The sequence below is a fragment of the Phoenix dactylifera genome, chromosome 2, assembly GCF_051530095.1.
Source record: "Phoenix dactylifera cultivar Ajwa chromosome 2, Ajwa_hap1_PhDact_Kaust_v1.1, whole genome shotgun sequence".
Classification (NCBI taxonomy): domain Eukaryota; kingdom Viridiplantae; phylum Streptophyta; class Magnoliopsida; order Arecales; family Arecaceae; genus Phoenix; species Phoenix dactylifera.
This window is the reverse complement of record NC_143191.1, coordinates 25,407,869-25,431,586: the sequence shown is the minus strand read 5'-3', so window position 1 is coordinate 25,431,586 and position 23,718 is coordinate 25,407,869. Positions and strand designations below refer to the sequence as shown.

The 23,718-nt window shown below is 40.9% G+C and overlaps 1 protein-coding gene across 1 annotated transcript; it reads right to left on the bottom strand.

Annotated features, from left to right (window-relative positions):
• Positions 1–310: 310 nt before the first annotated feature.
• Positions 311–9,379, bottom strand: LOC120105355 (aspartyl protease family protein At5g10770-like). The gene is made up of 2 exons (XM_039117721.2): positions 9,220–9,379; positions 311–1,780 (listed from the first exon to the last, which is right to left on the bottom strand). Exon 2 carries the CDS (start codon positions 1,764–1,766, stop codon positions 546–548), a length of 1,221 nt encoding a protein of 406 aa, XP_038973649.1. The 5' UTR covers positions 1,767–1,780; positions 9,220–9,379; the 3' UTR covers positions 311–545.
• Positions 9,380–23,718: the final 14,339 nt, after the last annotated feature.

The following is a 23,718-nucleotide window of genomic DNA, read 5'->3' as shown; positions in this document are numbered from 1 at the left end:
ACCGCAGGCACTCTAATTCTGCTATACCCAGTGAAGTTGTAGCAGGTGTCCAGTATCTCAAACGCGGCCATTGGCGAATACTATCGACGTGTTGCATGAATCATATAAAGTTTTGTTTACCAAGTCAAATTTTGACGTGGAAGTTAATTTCTAGGAACTTGTAGACCCTTTGTCATGTAAAAGTGTTTTCACGAAGTGATTATTTTAAAAACCCTTCCGTGATGCTTTTTCTTTGATAATGATGCTGCACCTAACTTCATTTGCTCCGATGACTAGACGCATAGAACAGCCAAAACATCGAAACCAAATGAGGACGAGCTCAAATCAAGATCCAGTTTTTATCATGCCAAAGATAAATTAGCACGACTATAATCATGCTATTTTTTTCTTGAATAATTAAGTAGAGGCACCATTTCGTCCTACACTAGGCTGGTTCTCTTTTTGTTCTGTTTTCTTACCATGAACTCTTAATTTCTTTTTCTTCTCTCCAGCTTGCTTGATCAATCAGTTTATCTATCATGCTCCCAACCATTGTGTTCGACCAATTAACTACAAGCATTGCCGCCAAACCCAATTCTCATATTTGGAATGTCATAAACCACATTAAACCGCTTCTGCTGCGCGTTGCCGATGATGCCAAAGTCTCTCGGATCGCCATTGGGGGCGAACGCCAGGCACGCCTGCGACACGCTGGGCACGTACAGTATGCCGGAGAAGTCGACGTTAAGGGTAGTCCCGCCTCCAAACACCAGCGCCACCGTCGGCACCGTCACCGTGTCATAGCCGGTGAAATCATAGCATGTGTCCAGTATCGACAGACGCGGCGCCATCTTGTACCTGGTCATCTGCTTACGGAACGCCAACCGAAGGGCGGCGTAGGCCGATGGAGGCAATCTGTTGATCACCGTGCCGGAATCAAGCACCGTCCCGGCAGTAGAGAACAACTTCGAAGATATTGGAAGCTGCTTACCGCCGACTTTGATTGCCACGAGATCAAGGAAGTAGAATGAAGGCAAATTGGAGAATGTCCGCAACGGCGTGAACTGGACGTTCGACAGTGGACGACTGCCTAGTGTCAGATAGCCTGGCTTGCTCGATGTGGATGGAATGCAGTAAGAGAAGACACCGCCATACTTCGGCGACGACTGCGATACTAGCGATACTGGTCTACGCCCTAAACCGAGCAGACTGGCAGCCCTACCGAAGAGCCCCTTGCTCTGATCGCCGCAGCCGAACAAGAAATTCGGCAGCACGTCGGAGGGCGTCAGTGTGAGGGTGTCGCTGCCGAAGAAGCCCTTCGACTGGGATTTATCGCCGTATTCGATTTTGTAGCGGCACCTGCTGCCGGCCGAGCAGTTGCGAGAGTCGAGCTTTTTGCAACTGGGGGAGCTACAGGAGATGTTGGAATAGGTGGAGGATTGAGATGGGTCGAAGAGTGGATCCTGTTGGGGGTAGCAGTTACGACCACTGCACGGCTTGCACTGGATCCATGTGATGTCGCTGCCGGTGTCGAAGATCACCGTGAAGTCGTTCTTAGGGGTGCCGAAACCGACTTTGACGACGTAATTGCCGGTCCCGATCGAGCCGCCGGAGTTGGCGGGGATAGTTGCGGCGAGCGAGGCACGAGTGCCGTTGGAGGCGATGGAGATCTGGCGTTGGAGCCAGTTGACTCGATCTTGGTCCTGGTTTAGGAGTTTGACGTCGGCTGGCTTCCGGCTGGGGCTCAGCGGCGAGCATGGGCCGTGCCGGTGCACTACTCTCATCATGGACGGGTTTGAATCTGTGGAATTATAATTTTCAACAGATTTAGCAAAGAGACAATGTCATAGGCTAATGGAGCGCCTACAAAAGGTTTCCATATCCTTACGTCATCTACCTACCGTGACATGAAGATCTTCTATATACATTTATATATACTATGTGCGTTCTGAAACAGGGGACCGAGTGGCTTTGACTTGGTTGGTCAGGAACCACACAATCCCCAATCCCCTCCCATTCCCAAAAAAAGCAAATTAGGCATCAAGACCAGTGAAACTGGCATGTCCTTTCCGTCTTTTATCGAAGTATTTCAGAACATCAATTCTTTGTCGAGGAACTCTTTTGAGAAATTTTGAAACACAAAATGTGTATTAGTGTGTATAACCTGCAAATTATGTCTAAAGTACTTAATTTGAGCTAAAAGAATATGCAACCTCTTTATTTATTATGTTTTCTGAAGGAGGTGGCAGAACTGAATTTTCAACTGAAACTTTTGAGAAATTTTCAAAGGTCGGCCAGAATTCACCATCAGGGCACCAGGTACATGCCACGTTAATATCTTTGTCATGCATAAACGATACATTAGTATATTCTCCCCAGTCTTTTTGGGAAGAATGTGTTAAAACCATCTGTAAATAGGATCATGAACCAATCATGAAAGGGAAGCGTACCTGGATCCATGAGTAATCTGAACGATCAAAGCTTCCTTTGTTTCTCCCTCTTGGCCCCTGTTCAAACACCCGATGATGGAGACCGATTCCGTGTTTTCATTCTAGGCAGAGGGTGAGACCCGTTATGTTATCCTACCATCAAGGATAATGCTTCCACTTCTCAAGGAGACAGTTACGGTAATCCTCGTAACTGACCACGATGTGGTCATGTGGGTCAAAACCCAACATTCTCCCACTTGGCCCATATGACCATACTTTGGTTAGAATGATATAAATATTAGGCGCGCATCATTCTAATCCATAGTCAGTTGGGTCATCATAATACCATAATTAAACAACTTACTAATGCGAGTCAAGGCGGTTCCACATCAATATAATGACATAGTTCCTTCCAAGTACTACAACACTAGCAAATTATTTAACCACAGTCCATAAATGAGAAGTATCTTTAATGGTCAAATATTATGTCTTTGTCAGAGACAATTCCTGTAATCATACATTCAAACCCATACATGTACATATATTTGAAGAACAGGAAAATCAGAAACATAATCAATTATATCTAAGTGTCAAAGAAATAAACATAATACAATCCTCAATTAATATCATAGATTACAACTAAGACCCATTCTTTCAACATGCTCTTTAAAAGTCTTCGGTTGTAAACCTTTTGTCAAAGGATTGGCAATCATGAGCTCTGTCCTCATATTTTCTATAGACACATTTTATTTCTGAACTTCCTCCTTGACAACAAAATATTTAAGCTCAATGTGCTTGGCACCATTAGAATATTTGTCGTTTCTGGAGAAATGGACGGCTGCAGTATTATCACCAAAGATTCTCAGCGGCCTTGCAATAGAGTCAACAATCCCAAGTCCCGAGATAAAGTTACGCAGCCACAAACTATGAACCGTGGCCTTAAAGCATGCCACAAATTCTGCTTCCATGGTGGATGAAGCAGTGCTTGTCTGTTTGGCACTTTTTCATGAGATTGCTCCTCCAGCTAATAGGAACAAAAAACCAAATGTTGACTTTCTACTATCCACACATCCAGCAAAGTCTGAATCCGAATAGCCAATCACCTCAAGGTTATCTGACTTTCTATATGTAAGCATGTAATTCTTTGTTCCTTGCAAGTATCTCATCACCTTCTTTGCAGCTTTCCAGTGATCCATCCCTGGATTACTTTGGTATCTTCCTAGCATTCCAACTGCAAAACTGATGTCCGGTCTGGTACAGGTCTGAGCGTACATCAAGCTACCGACTGCAGAAGCATAAGGTATATTTTCCATCTGCTTACGTTCCAATTCATTCTGTGGGCATTGCATGAGACTAAATTTATCCCCTTTCTGAATTGGAACAACACTGGCTGAACAGTTCTCCATACCAAATCTCTCTAGAACTCTGTCTATATATGCCTTTTGAGACAACCCTAACAATCCACGTGATCGATCACGAAATATTTCAATGCCTATCACGTAGGTTGCCTCATTCATATCTTTCATTTCAAAGTTCCTTGAGAGAAAAACCTTAGTTTCATAAAATAAGCCAAGATCACTACTGGCAAGCAATATGTCATCAACATATAAGACCAAAAAGATAAACTTGCTCCCACTAACCTTCAGGTATATACACCGATCAACAGTATTTTCCTTAAAACCGAAGGAAGTGATGGTATCATTGAACTTGCGATACCATTGTCGGGAAGCTTGTTTAAGACCATATATTGACTTCTTTAATTTGCAAACCATGTGTTCTTTTTTCTTTAATGGGAAACCTTCGGGCTGGTCCATATAGACTTCTTCATCTAAACTCCCATTCAGAAAAGCAGTTTTTACATCCATTTGGTGCAACTCTAAATCATAATGTGCAACCAAAGCCATAATGATTCTAAATGAGTCTTTTTTAGATACAGGAGAAAAGGTCTCTTTATAATCAATGCCTCCTTTCTGAATGAAACCTTTGGCCACCAGTCTAGCTTTATGTCGTTCAACATTACCCTTTGAGTCGAGCTTGGTCTTAAAGACCTACTTACACCCAACTGTCTTACAACCTTCGGGCAAATCAATGACATCCCAGACTTCATTCTGATCCATTGATTTCAACTCATCTTTCATGGCATCGATCCATTTAGTAGAATCAATACTTTCTATGGCTTGTTTAAAAGAAACCGGATCTTTTCTTGTCCCTATATCAAAATCAAATTCTTGTAGATAAACCATATAATCATTTGGAATGGCAGATCTTCTTTCTCTTTGAGATCTCCTTAATGTCATCCCTTGTGGTTCTTCTACAACTTGTTCAGTGGTGATAACTTCATTATGGAGTGTTTGATCATTAATTTGTTGTTCATTGTTATTAAACTGTGTGACAACTGTAGGAATAACAATTTTCTTCGAAGTCATGGGTAAAGGGACTTGCACCCTAACTTCTTGAATTTTCACATTTTGTGGTTTATCACTCCCACTGGTTTCACCATTCTCAATGAATTTGACATTACCGGTCTCTATAATTCTTGTACTATGGTTAGGACAGTAAATCCTATACCCTTTGGATTTTTCGGGATAACCTATAAAGTATCCACTAATCGTTCTAAAATCCAATTTCTTTTCATGTGGATTATAAATTCTGGCCTCCGCTAGACAACCCCAAACATGCAGGTGTCTTAAACTCATTTTCCTTCCTGTCCATAACTCAAAGGGAGTTTTTGGAACTACCTTACTAGGAACCCGGTTTAATATGTATACAGCGGTCTTAAGGGCTTCCATCCACAATGATATGGGTAACGGAAAATTACTTAACATACTCCTAACCATATCCATAAGTGTACGATTACGCCTTTCAGCTACTCCATTCTGCTGTGGCGTTTCCGGCATAGTGTGTTGGGCACGTATACCATGCTTTTCTAAGAGTTTAGCAAATGGGCCAGGGTGTTGTCCTGTTTCATCATACCTACCATAATATTCACCACCTCTATCAGACCTGACAATTTTCACCTTTCTATCTAATTGTCTTTCAACCTCAGTAATGTATACCTCTAGGACATCCACTGCCTGAGATTTTTCATGCAACAAATAGACATAACCATAACGTGAAAAATCATCAATAAAGGTGATAAAATACTTCTCTCCACCAAATGATGGGGAGTCAAAAGGCCCACAAATGTCTGTATGGATAATTTCAAGAAGTTCTTTACTTCTTGTGGCAACTTTCTTTGTGTGTTTGGTTTGCTTTCCCTTAATGCAATCCACACACATACCGAGATCAGTAAAGTCTAAGTTTGACAAAATCCCATCCTTTACTAATCTCTCTAACCTTTCTTTGGATATATGACCCAATCTTTTATGCCACAAGTTAGAAGATTTTTCATTTATCAGGTTTCGTTTAATTCCAATATTACGATGCAAGGTCATAAGAGTTTCAGCAAAATGATTATCAAGATTTACTTTATATAAGCCATCACACAAAACACCAGAACCAAGGAAGATATTGTCTTTGAAAAGACGCAAACTACCATTCCCAGTTTTAAAGAAATATCCTTCAACATCAAGTTTAGAAACAGAAATTAAATCTCTAGAAATAGAAGGAACATAAAGAGTCTGAAGCAAATCTAAATGACAACCAGTATTTAAAAACAAACGATAGGTTCCAACAGCTGTTACAGGAACTCTAACCCCATTTTCCAAAACGATAAAACTCTCATTTGGATCTTGCATCTGGGTTGTAAGGAATCCCTGCATCGTATTTGAAACATGAACATTAGAACCTGAGTCAAACCACCAAGTATTAGAAGGAACTTCAGTAAGGTTTGATTCAAAATATACATAAGCCAAAAGCTCACCTTTCTTTTCAAACCATGCCTTGCATTTATGGCAGTCCTTCTGAAAGTGTCCCAATTTCTTGCAAAAATGGCATCTATCTTTGTTTTGTTTCTTCTTATGAACCTCGGTATCAAGATGAGGCTCTTTACCCTTGGATGGTCCACTCTTCATGCCCTTTCTTGGCTTCTTCCATTTTTTCTTGGCTCCATGACTTACAAGATTGACAGAATGATGTCCTTGTTGCTTAAGTCTTGTCTCCTCTTTAACAAGCATACTGGTCAATTCATTCACATTCCACTTATCCTTAATAGTGTTATAGTGAATTTGAAATGATCCAAATTGAGGAGGCAAGGAGTTCAAAATAAATTGAACTAAAAAGGATTCATTCACATCCATCCCAAGAGCCTTCAGCTTAGCAGCTATATTTGTCATTTCAAGGATATGCTCATGCATCCCACAAGTACCATCAAATTTCATGGTGGTAAGCTTAGCCATTAATGTCCCAACCAGAGACTTATCAGCAGATCGAAAATGTTCTTCCACAGTTTTCAATAATGCTTGAGCACTGTCACATTCAGGAAGCGTTGACTTGATATTATTCGCTATACTCATCCGCATAAACATAATGCTCAATCTGTTCGATCTTTTCCAAGTCTTATAAAAAGACCTTTCTTCCGAGCTGCTCAAATCAGTAATGTCAGCCGATTTCTCAAATCGGAGTGCTAAATTAAGATCCAGAACACCTAGGTGAAACTGGACTTGTTCATTCCACTCTGAGAAATTAGTTCCATTAAAGATCGTAACAGATGAAGCTTGTGAATGAAGCGAATCAGGAATAGATACTGCAATAAGAAAATTATCAATAAGAAAATGCTTACAACATTAACACTTTGAGTTAGCAATAATGATGAATAACATAAACAATATTACCATAATACACCTTTGGGTTGTAATTATGAAACACTAAATTACTATTATGGTGATTCCCAATTCACCTAGGAATAATTAATGATATAGGTCCAAAATTCAAATAGGTCTATTGCCTTTGAGCATCCAATACCTATTAAATCAAGGATACTCATTAATTATCCTAACTCAGCAAATCAATCATTTGAAAGTGGTGCACCTTTGGGCCAATCCATAATATCTCATGATTGAAAAACTGTAAGTCATAATTTGCAAAGTCATTATCTTAATACCTGGGATAAGAGTATTTGATAACTTGATGTCTATTAAACATTCTAGTTGGGTTACTTTGGTAACTACCAAACCATTTCATAATATAGACATCAAATTAAAATAATGACATTGCACATGATTGACAATTCATAATATGACATTAAAATAAAACTTGTATTTAAAATTTTACTAATCTACACAATTAGTACATGTGTCATATCATGCTATCAAGTATACAAAAAATGTAGAATAAAAGATAGAAAATTTTATCACATTACCCTACAAGGACCTCTGCATAAATAATATATTCTACAGGGACTACATTAACATATTTTGAGGACCTCTGCATAAATGATATGCTTTACAGGGACTAAATCAAAATATTTTGTTTCTTATAGCCCTGGAAGGATGTCTGCATAAATAAAATATTTTACAGGGTCTTAACAGAAACAATTTCATCTTTTAACAGCCCTCTAAGGACTTCAGTATAAATAAAATATTTGATAGGGACTTAATAGAAACATTTTTCATCTTTTAATAGCCCTCTAAGACTTCAGTATTAATAAAATGTTTCACAGGGACTTAACAGAAACATTTTCATTCTTTTAACATTCCCGGAAGGGCTGTATTCATAAATAAAATGTTTCACAGGGGCTTAACTGAAAATTTTCCTTTTATTGGCCAAACGAATTCGGGTTTCGGGTTGAAACCCAAAAACCCGGACCCGTTATGCCTGTTATGCCCCTTTTAAATGCAGCGGGTTAACGATTACGGGTTCGGGTCGAAACTCAAAACCCGGACCCGTTATGCATAAATTAATTTTTTTTTTTTAAAAGAACTGAAGACGGGTCGGGCCGACCCGTCTTCCTCCTCTTTTAGCGGCAGGCTAGGGTTCCGCCGAACCCAGCCCGCCTGCCTCCGGTCGCCGGGCGGCTAGCGCCCGCCTGCCTCCGGTGGACTCGCCGCCCGATGGCGAGCCCACCGGCGGTCGCACGCCAGCAGGAGCAACGCCGGCGGGTTGGGGTTCCGCCGAACCCAACCCGTCGGCCTTTAGGAGCGGCGATCGGCGTTCATGTCGCCTGCTGCCGGATGAACGCCGCCCGACGGCGACTACCCGGGCGATCGAGCCACCCGAGACTACCCTGCTGGAATCCGCCGCCCGACGGCGATCATCCCGTAAGAGTTTTTCTTTCCCTTTTTTTTTTTATTGGGTGGGAGTGAGGCCATGGCCGGCGGCTACGCCGGATTCTTTGTTGGCTCTCGGCGCCATATGCCGGCCAGATCCGGCATTGGGATGGGATGGAAACCATGGCCGAGAGTCGACGCGGATCCGGCATTGGCATTGATGGACTGTCACAAAGGGGCTTTTTTACCATGATCTTGTTCTACCCTATACTGTGATCTGGTTCTAGAATGAACCAGGCTCTGATACCACATGTTAAAACCATCTGTAAATAGGATCATGAACCAATCATGAAAGGGAAGCGTACCTGGATCCATGAGTAATCTGAACGATCAAAGCTTCCTTTGTTTCTCCCTTTTGGCCCCTGTTCAAACACCCGGTGATGGAGACCGATTCCGTGTTTTCATTCTAGGCAGAGGGTGAGACCCGTTATGTTATCCTACCATCAAGGATAATGCTTCCACTTCTCAAGGAGACAGTTACGGTAATCCTCGTAACTGACCACGATTGTGGTCATGTGGGTCAAAACCCAACAGAATGTTCTACCCAATCTTTCTCTTTAACAAGGAAAGCCAAGTGTAAATGATAAGATATATTTTACACCAACCTCTCGGTGAGGAGCAAACTGAGCTCGGCAGCAAAGAGCGAACACCAACCACGTATCGATTTTCCGTCTCCCTTCCATAGACTCGCGGCGCCTGGAGAAAAGTAAAAGCCAGAAGAAAAAAGGCACAACAAGAGCAGAGTGAGGAGTGGAGAAGAGCCACGACAGAGTTTATACTCTCTAAATTTGCTGCGCACTTGGAAGGAAGGATAGGACTGATTTATATAGATACAGATGCCCCCCTTTGCGCGTTAATTAACGCGTTAGGAGATTTGTGCAAGTCTCTCTTACGACCACACAAGTCTTTCGTTTTAAATGCTTCTGTACGCGTCCGCACTGGAGAACAGAAACAGAGCTGGCCACTTTGGCTCCCCAAAATGGTGGAAATTAAGGAGATGTTTTACGTCCTGGAACGCACCAGTTGGACGAGTAGTTGACGTACGAAATCAGTGGTGTTGACTGCAAGTCAAATATAATGATCCTTTGGGGAAGATAAGTTATTACCGTATTATATAATGGATTCGGTCACCAATCCTTGCAGAAATCTTAGCTTTGAATGGAAACTTTTTCTCAATTCAGACAACTTTAACGGTGAGGAATTTGCTGAATAGAAAAAGAACTAACTCTTCTATTTTTGAGCATGATGAATAGAAAGTAGGGGAAACTAATGACCGGTACATTTTTTGACTGGTCTCTAACATTTAATCTCTGTTGACTGGTTGTTTAACAACCAATCCAGCAATATTTCAATATTTCATTATAAGACGAAAATGCCCCCATCCTACCGATCTCTCATTCTCACCTCTTCCATTCCCACCAAAGAAGAGAAAAAAAAGGGGGTCGGGCCAGCCGTGGCCACCACCGGCTACGGCTCACCCCCTCCCAAGCCTTTTCCACGGTCGTGCTGCCGGGAATGCCTCCGCCTCCGCCCCCTCCCGTGGCCGCACCGCCAGAAATGCCCCCGCCCCCCACAAGCCCCATCCTGCGGCCGTTGCCGGCCTAGGCCCGCCCTCCTCCAGCGTCCTCCGTGGCCCGGTCTCTTTCCGGCGCCGCTAGCCTCGCAGGAGGAGACGTGTTCTTCGCTGGCCAGTCGCGGCCGCTGGCGGCGGCAGCCCAGCCTCCTCCTGGGCCCCCTCCCACGACCCGACCCCCTTCCGGCGCTGCCGGCTCGCGGGAGGAGAAGAAAGAAGAAGGGAAGAAGAGAAGAAAAAAAAGAAAAAGAAAAGAAAAAAAAGAAGAAAAGTAAAGAAAAAGAAGAAAAGAAAAAAAAGAAAAAGAAATATATATATATACACACACATACACGAATGAATGAATGAATAAATAAATAAATAATATACTATAATAAAAATATATATAAATAAATAAATAAAGCCACCATGGCTGCGGCCCCTCCTGCGGCCCCTCCTGCGGCCGCCACGGCCCGGCCCCTTTCTGGTGCCATCGGCTTGCGGGAGAACAAGAAAGAAAAAAGAAGAAGAAGGGAATAAGAGAAAAAAAAGAAAATGAAAAAAAGAAGAAAAGGAAAGAAAAAGAAGAAAAGAAAAAAAATGAAAAGAAAAAAAAAGAAAGAAAAGAAAAATAAATAAATAAATAAATGCATAAATAAATATGAATGAACGAATAAATAAATAAATAAATAATTTATGAATGAACAAATAAATAAATAAATAAATAATATTGTAATGAAATAAATAATTATAAATAAATAAATAAATAAGTAAAGCCGCCGGAGCCGGGCCCCCTCCCGTAGCCCCCTCCTGCAGCCGCCACGGCCCGAGCCCCTTCCGGCGCCGCCGGCTTGCAGGAGGAGCAGAAAGAAGAAAGAAGAAGAAGGAAAGAAGGGAAGAAAAAAAAAGAAGAAAAATGAAAGAAAAAGAAGAAAAAAAGAAAGAAAAGAAAAATAAATAAATAAATATTATATATATGAATAAATGAATAAATAAATAAATAATATATTTTAATGAAATAAAATAATATAAATAAATAACTAAATAAAGCTGCCGCGGTCGGGCCTCCTCCCGTGGTTGCCACGGCCCGGCTCCTTCTAGCGCTACCGGCCACACGGGAGGAGAAAATAGAAGAAAAGAAAAAAAAAGAAAGAAAAGAAAATAATAACTGAGTGGCAAATAATCTGATCTTTATGATATTGATAGGTACAGTGGATTTCTCACCATTATAATTAGTTAAGTAAGCTTGTAACTCAATTCATATAGCCTCGAATACAGTTAACTCACCGTTGCAATTAGGTTAGTAAACTTGGTATGCAAGTAATATAGCATGGCACATATTGAAGTAAGCTTGGCATCAGTTAATCAATGTTTGAATACTTAATTTAGCCTGGCACACAGTTAAATAAGTTTGGAACACACTTAATATAGCCTGGCATACAATTAAATCATCTTGAAACACAGTTAAATCTTTTTTGCACACAGTTAAGTGTTTTCTGCATACAATTAAGTTGTTTTGCCACACAGTTAAGTTAAGAAAGCTTAATATTGCAAAAAGATTTAACTGTGTGGAATATTATAAAGCAATTAAAATTCTTTTTCTCTGCCCAATGTGAAATGTATTTTCCTCGGTTCCTTTTTTTTGGATGGGATTCTCTCTCCCATTCTTCTACTGACAATAGAATAACAAGAAACCTGTGTACCTAAAGGAGAAATATGCTGTGAATTTACATCGAATAACTAATTAGAAAATTTTCTGGCTTCCATCTGATCTGCACATTATCTTTGATTTATCCTAACATATTTGCTCTCCATTTTGTGAAAATACCAGTAACAGAATATATGGTTAAATCTATGATACAAGTTCATCTAGAAATTAAGGAAAGAAACGTTAAAAGGCTTTTTATTTTCTTTTCTGTTTTAACAATAAAGCCTTTATCTTTGACTAGTTGGCGATGACGTTGCATGTGGTGATTTGCTCGACTGCTTTATTTATTTGAACACTATAAAAATCAGTATATTTGCTTATATTCTTAATTCATAAGAAATGAGAATACATAAAAAATCCTCGTGGCATGTATCAAGGATATTTTTTGTATTATATAATAAGTGATCTTGAATTCTCATGGCATAACAATTTACTCGTGGATACTCTAGGAACATACCAAGCATGGTAAACTTAGATCACCAAGGATTGGATTATCACAGGATAAAGATTACAGTGATCTTAGATCATCGTGGTAATCCTATTTGGGTCACCAAACACTCCATTTTAATGTATATAAAGTTCAAAACACACTTGCAGCAACCGAACACTCTCACGGCCTTCAAAAACAAAGCATGAAGATCCTTCTGCCCATTGTCCAACCTAAAGGAATTGTATAAATTTTATTATTATAAAACCTACTATGTGTTGTACAAGTTTCTAAATGACATGTAAGCATGAGTTCGGGAGAAGAAGCCATTCTTTAAACAATAAGATTTATTTAAAATAAAAGTAGATAAAACAAATTTAATTCCTCTAGTATATATTATATTGGCCTGCCGGCAATGTATAAAAAATTGATCTTGTAAGGGCCCAATGCCTAATAATCTCTCTCATAAGAAAGGAAAAGATACACAAATTAGGAGATGACGCACAACAAACGCACGACAATCATACTGTCACCCTTTTACTAGCATACGGGCCCACCCAGGAGTAAGGTGCAATCCAGGCATTCCCATAAATAGTTAAGCATAATGGTGAACATACTAATTTATTTTTAAGATTATGGGTCTTAATAAAGTGCTACCAGCCAATTTCAAAACTAAAATCACATTATTCCACCACAAGGAAATCAAGCATTGTGGACGCTTTTGTAAGTATATACTGATACTTATAAGCATCGGTATTTTTATTATCGACATTTTATAAAATGCCGCAAAAGCATCGGCAATGTAAGCGTCGAAATTTCTCTTGCCGACTCATTTTAAAAGCGTCGGTAATTGCCGATGCTTTGCTTATTAGCGTCATGCATTACCGATGCTTATTAGCGCCATGCATTACAGATGCTTTTATCTGTCGGAAAGGGGCTAGGCCGCGGCGAACGCGGGAGGGGAACGAGCCAAGGCTGGCGCCAGCCGCAACGGACGCAGGAGGGGGCCAGGCCGTGGCAGGCGCTGGCCGCAGGATGCGAGATGCTGTCGGAAATGCCCTCGCCCCATGGTGGGGAGGTGCTGCGGCGGCCGCGGGAGGGGGTTCGGGAGAGGGCCGGGCCGTGGCCGGCAGCGGCCGTGGTTGGCCGTTGCGACTCCCTTTTTCTTCTTCTTCTTCGGTGGACATAGGAGATCAGGAGGGGCAGGGGCATTTTTGGTATTTTATTAAAAAATAAAAGGCTCTCAAGGATCGGAAATTAGTGAAGTCATTGGACTAGGAAACTTTTTGTTACACCAGATTCTTTCGGAGAGTGGGGAATTAATTTCGCCCATACGGAGTGACAATTCAAAAAATGAGTATTGCTGCGTGAAACAAGTTACAACAATGACAGCGTTGTACATCAAAGTTGGGGAAAATTCAGCTTTAAGCCTGAGATGATGCGGCTGTGTTGCAGTTTTCTTTCCACCGTAACATATCTAGTTTGTATGTTGGAGTTTTCAGATCCTGTGTTTCTGGCTCTTAGAAATTAGAATTGCATCCAGACTCTAATTTCAGCTTAAAGCCCATCCTTGTACCCAAAAAGAAAAGGAGGGGAACATGGCTGATTGGTTTATCTCTTTACATATACTCTTCTTTATTTCTTTATTCACCATTACATAGAGTTATTATATCTTATGGCTTCTATTAACTGATGTTAGATATATGCCCTAGAAGCCAATCTGCCTGACACATTATTAATTCTAGGACATAATTTTATACTTGACTATTTATTATTGAATAAATAAAATGCATCTTTTTCATTCATATTGTTTATGTGTCTATGAATCGTCCAAGAATCGTCCAAGAATTAATAAGATAATGATGCATATTCTTAAGAGTAAGAATTTGAGCCATGAATCATTGATGATTAAATTGTGAATGCTCCTGATCAATGGATCATCACGAGGACTGTGATCGATCTGATGAGATCAGTGCACACATTGCTTTCCTTATGGATGGACGAGACTCGAGTCCACGGTGTGGCGACACTGAAGTAATAGTGCAGGTGCTTGTTAAGAACAAGGGTACTGAGCGTGACCAAGATAAGAAGTCACTTGGATGTCTATCCATCCGTCAGTGACTTGCTTGATGTTGCAGTAGTGTGACTGGTCCTTTGACCTGCGGTGCTTCGGCTACTCACAGAGATGTTATTGTAGTTTGACTGCACGTATATATGGTCTCTAGACATACGGGTCCATGCAGTGTAGATTGGCTGCAATAGGTTCACTGTAGGAGTAGGGTTTGCACCTATATGAAACCTATCGACCTTGATAGATAACGAGAGATTCTATGTGATTTATAAGACTGAGTTCGTAAGACCTCGGCCGGGGCAGTATGCATAGTGGAGAAAGAGTTCTCCACTCTCGAACTTAAGTCGAAAATCTTGACATATGACAGACGATGGGGTTTGACGAGTTGTCCATGACCTCCATCCTGTAGGGATCCATGATAGTAGGACTGTATCATACGATAACTGCATCTAGAGATTCATCATTCCATTCTGCTGGGTAGCCACTACATGCTGCTAGGTGTCACTGGTGGATGGTGAGACTCACAGAAAATATCTCGATGATCGATAAACCCTGATGAGTTGAGTTGGAACTGTTCCAACCCATTGAAAGGAGTTTTCAATGATATTATGATAGAGATCACAATATATCTCACTACCAGTCATAATAGAATCTATGGGGTCACACACACTAGAGGTATTGACTGCTCCGATGATTGAAAAGTGATTATGAATCACGAGTAATCAATTCGATTGATAATCAATAGAAGAAGGAACAATGGAAATTGATTAATTGGACTTAAATACAAATCCTACTTCGAGTAGGATTTCTAGAGTTCTAATTGGATTAGGACTGGGAGTCCTACTTCAAGTAGGATTCCTTCAATCCTAATTAGATTAGGATTTTGAATTCAATTTGGATTCTTATTTGGAATAGGATTCCTAGAAGTCCTAATTGGATTAGGACTACGGATTCAAAGTCGAGTCCTAATTGGATTAGGACTAAAATTAAATAGATCCTAATTGGATTAGGACTTCTTTAGTTCTAATTAATTATTAATCTAATGAACTATGATGACTCCTAATTTGATTAGGATTGAAGGGTTCAATTGACTCATGGTTCAATCAAATCCTAATTGGATTAGGATTTGAAGGGAAACAAGTGCACCCAATCCTCTTTAGAAGAGGATTGAACCACCTAGGGTTAGACCCCACGCCCCACTTGATTAGATCAAGTGGGGGCATGCGTGATGAAGGATTAGGAAGAGGTGTTGGCCGAAATCAAAGAGAAAAGAAGAGGGGCGTGCACCCCTCCTCTTGGTTCTTAAAAGGAAAATAATGAAGCTCCTAAAAGGTAGGAGCTCCATATGCCTTTATAAGGACCAAAAGGCCAAACCCTAGAGGCAATTCTTCCTCTCCTCTTCCTTGTTTCATGAGCCTCCCTCTCCCTTTTTCCTTGGTTCATCCGCAAGCAAGGAGAAGAAAAGAAGAAGGCCTTGGCGGCCTCCTCCTCCTCCTTTCCTCCTTCCAACGCAGGGAAAAGAAAGAAGGCTGCAGGGGCTTTGATCCTTCTCTAGTCTTCATCCTTCTTCTTCCTCCTCCCAAGCACAATCAAGGGTTGATTCAAAAGGAGGACATCAGCCATCTAAAGTAGTCTCTGCAAGGGAGCTAGTACCCTGGGGAGACAAGGAAGCTTTGATCGGATCTCTACTTCGTGTAGATATCCGTAGAGGCCGAATGTGTGAACGGCTTCAAGCAAACCTTCATCCTAAACCACGAACTTCAGTTTGCGGTGATCATCTACCCACACAAGGTGAAGATCTGATCTTCATAATTAGTTTAAAAGTTTTAATTCTAATCTATCTACGAACGGTTTTTGAATAACGTTCATATGATGAACGTCGATCCCGCTTGTGCCTCTTCCGCTGCCATCTGAATTTATTTAAATTTCTGCGGCATGGGCGGGTTCCCAATAGTGGTATCAGAGCCTAGGCTTCATAGATTAAGGTTAGAATTAATTATAAACGGGCATGATAGACCTGAAATTTAAAAGGATATGTATGCTGAAATTTTCTGCATGCAGAATTTTTCAGGATTGCTGATTTTTGCATGCTGATTTTTATGTGATAAATTAATGATTCTAATTGTATTGTTAATGGGATTACAAAGTTTAGAATCATGTTTAGCATGATCAGCAACCCATGTCAAAAGATAATCAATTAGATTTCAGATCTGAAAAGTATAATTGCTGCATGTGGTGATGATCATAGGATTCAAACCCTTTTGGTATCAAATGTAATGACCTGCGATGTGATCTGTAATGTTATGAAATTTTTTAGATGCTTGCATGCATCTTATTTGATGTTTTGAGAGGCCTGTATGCCTCCTAAAAGGGGATGTAATTTATTATTATTTTTATTTTATATCTGGTTGTATTTCTGTGATGTGATGTACGTCAACGATCAAGTCGAAGATAGTGCATGAGATGAACGGCGATCTGAGCGGTTGATGGCGATTGGATCAAGAGTTGATCAAAGATCAAATCAAGGAGGCTTGAAACCAATTCAAGAGTTGAAGAAAAGTTGATCGATTGACGTGCATATGCTTGTAATATGACCTAATTAGAATCCATGATCATCACCTATTTAAATTCAGTTTTTATTTATTGCTGCAATTATAACTGTCTGTGATGTGCTATTTGCATGTGATGCGAATGTGAGTGGGGTAGATAGGTTTACATATGATGCAAACTAGTAGAGCAATCCCAATGAGACCTAAACTAAAACCTTCTCAATCAAGTCGAGAGTAAACCAATATGAGCAAGTCATAATAGATTAATTGATCTAATTGGTGTCTAGGAAAGCATTAAAGGTAGTTACTTAATTAGGACCTTACTCTCTAAGTAAGGGGAGCCTCCCACCTGCTTACCTGGCTAATTGTTCGATTACCTTTTATGAAGAGCTCAAGTTGCAAACATTAAGACCTGATTAACCGATATTAAGTCGATAGGTCTTCCACCGTAGTAGAGTTGCTAAGGTCTTTCTAATGTTGACTTGTCTCGGCTGGACATAGTGGGCAAGTTGCAACGGGGGGCTGGACCTTTCTATAGACATGTGATGTTGTAGGGATAAAGATGGGGTTGGGCACCAATAACTGTTAGGTGAGGACCCAATAACAACTTTATTTCTATAGTTATACGGTGGGTCTGACTTAACTAAGGAATGAGACCAATAACTGTTAGGTGAGGTCTTCATAACTTAGAGACCAAGTAGCACTACAACATGCTTGAGAAGCATTGTACAAAAGTTGTACACTCATCCATTTATGTGTCACCAATAACTGTTAGGTGAGGTGGTATGTAAATCGGTGGGACCGCAGTACCCACTAGAAATCCTAGTCGTGTAGGATTTCCGTTTTTCTACCAGGGGAGTGTGAGGAATTCGTAAAAATAGTGGGAGGTACATTTGTTCTAAAAGATTCTAGAACAGATTAGGATCAAGTACAAAAAGTCTAACTAGAATCTTTACTCTCTGCAGATCATAATGTCAGCCTGAAATCCTTTGACCCGTATTCTTGAGACCAACCAATTGACCGGTACCAATTACAGAGACTGGCTTACAAATCTTAAAATTGTTCTGAGTTGCGAGAAAATAGGCTATGTGCTCGACAATGATATCCCCACATTACCAGCACGTCCGACCACTGATCAGCATGTGACGCATGAAAAGTGGACAGACGATGACACTAGGATCAAGTGCTACATCATGGCATCCATGTCCAATGAACTCCAATGCCAGCATGAGAATATGAAGACTGCTAGGGACATACTGACACACCTGCAAGAGTTGTATGGTGAGCAGAGTCGCACAGCTCGTTTTAAAGTATCCAAGAGGCTCTTCAAAGCAAAGATGCGCGAGGGGCAGTCTGTCCATGATCACGGTCTGACTATGATCAAGGACCTGGAGGAGCTTGAGAAGCTCGGTATGAACATGCACAAGAAATTACAAGTAGATTTGATCCTTCAATCCCTTCCTGATTCATTTGGACAGTTTATAGTAAACTACCACATGAATAAGATTGAATGCACTAAGACTGAACTGTTAAATATGTTGGTAACTGCTGAGGGAGCCTTGAAAGGTTCAAGGGGCAATGTGAAGGAAAAAATCTCCCGAGTTGTCCGATAAAATCGAACGCCAGGCATGAAAAATCAGTTTTAAAATTTTTATTTATTTTATTTATAACAATTATAAATATTTAATTTAATTTTTTTATGTAAAAATTACCTCAAGCCCGCAGCGGAAGTTGGTCGAGGTAATCTGGATCTGGATCCGGATCTAGATCCCTGAAGGTAGCTCTGCGAGGCCCGGATCTGCAAGCCCTCTACTTCGCATGCACGTCAAACTTCGCAAGAAGGTTGGATGATGTCTTTACTCGTGCAAAACAATCTTTTGCTAAAAGAACCCTTGAAAGAAAAGAAATCCAGAAAAAGGACCTTCCCTTTTCTCTTTCTTTCTTTCTTCTCTTTCTTTCTTTCTTCGGTTTCTTTTCTCCCGTTTCTTCCCAGCACGCCTGGGCCACAGACGCCCGTCTCTTGATCCTGATCACAGAGGGAATGGAAGGGAGGAGAGAACACTGGATCTGGGCCGAACTCCAAACCACCAGAGAGAAAGGACTCCTTCCTCTCTCTTCTTCTTCTTCTTCACAGAATCAAATCTCCTTCTCTGTCTGACAATTTCTTCTCAAGAAAATTCTCTTCCTCTCTTCTTCTAAGAGGATACGGTGGCCTACAAATAGGCCAACGCTGAGAGGAGTTAAGAGGCGTTATTGGCCAAGCATTAAAGAATTCATTCATGATGAATTTCATAACGTTTGTTTCAAAAACAAACGGTGGAAAAAACTAGTGAATCCATGAAAACGTGCCAGATTTCGAAAATCTAAATGAATCAGAATGTAGCCGGTTCAAAACCGAACATTTCGGTCCAGACGGCAAGCCGAACGGAGTCCGGATGGTGGCACGGTGTGGCGTTGAACCAAGGACGGAGAAGACTCTGTTTTTGCTCCCAGGCGTTTCTTTTCCATCGCGGCTCATAAGCATCTCTTAAGGGTCCATGAGCTTAAGGGTCCATGGGTCCACAGGAGTTTAAAACAAGTCAGCCGTTCACCATTCAAATGGGATTAGCCAAATAGAAAATGGGTTAGCCCATTTTGTAATAAAGCAAGCCTATTTGGTTCTAAACCAAATTGACAGCCCATTTGAATGATTTTTGACCTGGAAAAATTCCACATGAGTCCGACTCATGGAGGATTCAATTGGGTCCAGTTTCGGCTCGATCCAAATCCGACTTAAATCAGAATAAATACGAAATTAAATTCCAATTAAATCGTGATCGAGCCCAATTGCACTAATTTAGACCCAATCAAATCCAATCTCAACAATTGAGTCCTGATCAAGTTCAATTACATTAATTGAAACTTGATTGACCTGAAATACAGACTTAATTAGTTGTTCATCCATGAAATTTAGCATGTACCTCATGTTCAGTGCTAGCTGAACATAGACAGAACCAAATTCCAAATAACCCACAATTTAATTCTTAATTAAATTGGGTCAAGACCTTCCTACTTAGTTTGACTAATGTGCGTGACTCCGATAGGTTCGAACACTAAGCCGGTAGTACATGGACTACTCCATGCACTAATCGAGGTGACCATCTAGCAATGATACCCGATGTTCGGATAGGTCGAATATGCAAAGCAACATTCAAGAACCTAGACGTATGGTTGTTGCATAATTCATCCCTATGACCATCGATGCTCAAGATGACCTCAGAGTGGACTGTCGACCTCCGGGTCCGGTCATCCATAGTGTATTTCAAATAATCAAATCAAGTGACCTATCACTTGGTTTACCCTGGCCAAGGTTTTACTGAATTGAAATACAGTGAGACATCAACTCCTAAAATCTGGAGCGGTCAATCCCATCTTGACTCATTCACAGACTTCGCGAGTACTTGACTGCACCCAGCATCCTTCCGATCCCTGAATTAGAAATTCAGGTCATCCAGTGCCTAAGTACAGTGAGTTGCTTGCAAGTCACCGTGACAGTCTCAAGTCTAAGGGGTACTTATGCCCATATGCTTTGCGAGCTAACTCCCGACAGTGGAGTGCTACGCAGGTGAGTCACTGTTCAGTGATGATGTACTCCTACATCTCACCTGTATGCCATACAGTGTCTCCACACTCCTTGGTTTAAGAGGACAACCAACTAAATGACACACAACGACCTATACTTGACATAGCTGTCGTCCAATTGACAGCTCATCATTTGGTCGCGAACTGATTTAAGGACTAAATGATAAAACTTCTTTTATCCACTAAATTAGTCCTAAGGACTTCATCACAATACACAGGAGTTCAATTTGAAGATGTAACACTTGTGATGAATAGAAAATTGCCAGAATAAATTTTTATTCATTTTAATAAAATATATACATAATCCAATTTCTTACAATTAAAAATTGGCTTTGGGACACAATTCCCAACAACTCCCACTTGGACTAAAGCCAATTTGTACAGTATCTTATACCCATCTTCGATTTGTGATAATCGAACTCCTTTACAGAAAGTGCTTTAGTGAATGGGTCAGCTAGGTTCTCCTTTCCATCGATCTTCTGAAGATTAACGTCACCTCGTTCCACGATCTCTCGTACAAGGTGGTAGCGACGCAGAATGTGCTTGGTCCTGTGGTGAGACTTTGGCTCCTTTGCTTGTGCAATGGCTCCAGTATTGTCACAATACAAAAGAACTGGACCGTTGATTGAGGGAGCAACACCAAGTTGATTTACAAACTTCTTGATCCAAACAGCTTCCTTTGCCGCATCTGATGCAGCAACATACTCTGCTTCGCATACGAAATCGGCTACTGAATGCTGCTTGGAACTTTTCCAGCAGACTGCTCCTCCATTCAGGGTAAACACAAATCCTGACATACTCTTACTGTCATCATAGTCTGACTGAAAACTAGAGTCTGTAAACCCCACAAGTTTTAAGTCAGATTCTCCATAGATTAACCATTGGTCCTTAGTATTTCTCAAATACTTAAGGATAGTTTTCACCACCTTCCAATGGTTCTCACCCGGATCAGACTGATACCTACTCGCTACTGCTAGTGAGTAAGCAACATCCGGTCTTGTACATGTCATGGCGTACATGATAGAACCTACTGCAGAAGCATATGGGATTCTACTCATACGCTCTCTCTCCTCGGAAGTTGTCGGACAATCTTTCTTAGAGAGAGAAATTCCTTGGCCTATCGGAAGATAGCCCTTCTTGGAACTCTCCATGTTGAACCGCTTCAACATAGTATCGATGTACGTGGATTGGGACAATCCAAGCAATCTCTTAGATCTATCTCTATAGATCTTCATCCCTAGAATGTAGGATGCTTCTCCCAGATCCTTCATGGAGAACTGTGATGACAGCCAGAGTTTTACATTTTGTAATGCAGGGATGTCATTCCCAATTAGGAGAATGTCATCCACATACAAGACAAGGAATGTGATCACTGAACCGTTAGCCCACTTGTAGACACAAGGTTCTTCTTCGTTCTTAATGAAGCCATACGTTTTGATAGTTTTATCGAAATGTATGTTCCAACTTCGAGAAGCTTGCTTAAGTCCATAAATGGACTTTTGTAGCTTGTATACTTTGGACTCGTCTGTGGATGTGAAACCCTCGGGTTGTATCATATACACCTCTTCTTCCAGCTCTCCATTTAGAAAAGCTGTTTTCATATCCATTTGCCAGATTTCATAATCCATATATGCTGCTATAGCAAGCATGATCCGAATAGATTTTAGCATTGCCACAGGGGAAAAAGTCTCGTCATAGTCGATACCATAACGTTGACGATACCCCTTGGCAACCAGACGGGCTTTATAGGTCTCCACCTTTCCGTCTGCGCCTCTCTTTCTTTTGAAGATCCATTTGCACCCTATGGGTTTTATCCCTTCGGGTGGATCAACTAGTGTCCATACACTATTGATTTTCATGGATTCCATTTCGGATCTCATGGCATTAAGCCATAACTCAGAGTCGGACCTCTGCATAGCATCCATATAGGTAATCGGATCCTCATTGTTCTCATCAAGCTCAATGGGATCTGCGTCTTGGACCAAGAAACCGTAGTATCTGTCCACTTGACGCGGTACTCTACCTGATCGCCTTAATGGTGCTTCTATATTGGGCTCCGGGTTTGATCTAATCGAATCCGGTTCTATGGGTTCAGTAGTTTGTGTTAAATCTTCCATCTGCTGAGCTTCATTAAGTTCAACCTTAGAGGCAACAATTCCTTCACTAAGGAATTCTTTTTCCAAAAAGGTTGCCTTAAGTCCTACGAACACCTTTTGTTCATTAGGAAGGTAGAAGTAATAACCCCTAGTTTCCTTGGGGTACCCTACAAAATAACACTTATCGGATCTAGGACCAAGTTTGTCAGTTTGAGAACATTTAACATAAGCCGGACATCCCCAAACCCTAAGGCATGAAAGTGTCGGCTTACGCCCAGTCCATATCTCATATGGAGTCTTCTCAACAGACTTACTTGGAACCTTATTTAGTATTATACACACAGACTCTAAAGCATAACCCCAAAAAAATACAGGCAGACTAGTAAACCCCATCATGGATCGAACCATGTCTAATAGAGTTCGATTCCTCCTTTCGGATACACCATTGTGCTGAGGTGTTCCTGGAGGGGTCCATTGTGAGAGAATCCCATTCTCCTTTAGATAAGTCAAGAAATCACCAAAAAGGTATTCTCCTCCTCGGTCTGACCGAAGGATCTTAATACTCTTTCCAGTCTGTTTTTCTACTTCATTACAAAATTGTTTGAACATTTCAAATGATTCCGACTTATGCTTCATCAGATAGACATACCCATACCTGGATAGCTCATCTGTGAAGGTTATGAAGTAGGCATAACCACCTTTGGCACTTACGTTCATAGGTCCACATACATCAGTATGTATGAGGCCAAGAACATCGCTGGCTCGTTCACCCTTTCCAGAAAAAGGTGACTTGGTCATCTTACCCAGAAGACAGGATTCACAAGTTGGCAATGATTCACAATCATTGATTTCTAAAATGCCCTGTTGGGCTAACCTGTTTATCCTGTTTTTATTTATGTGACCTAGCCGGCAATGCCACAAATAGGCTTCATTGACATTATCTAACTTAGGGCGTTTATTAGAGGTGTACATTACATTCACAGGTAGTGATAGAGTATAAATGCCATATTTCAATTGTCCACGAAAAATTTTAATACCATTCAAAATGATATCACAAAAATTTTCTTTTATTGATAAACA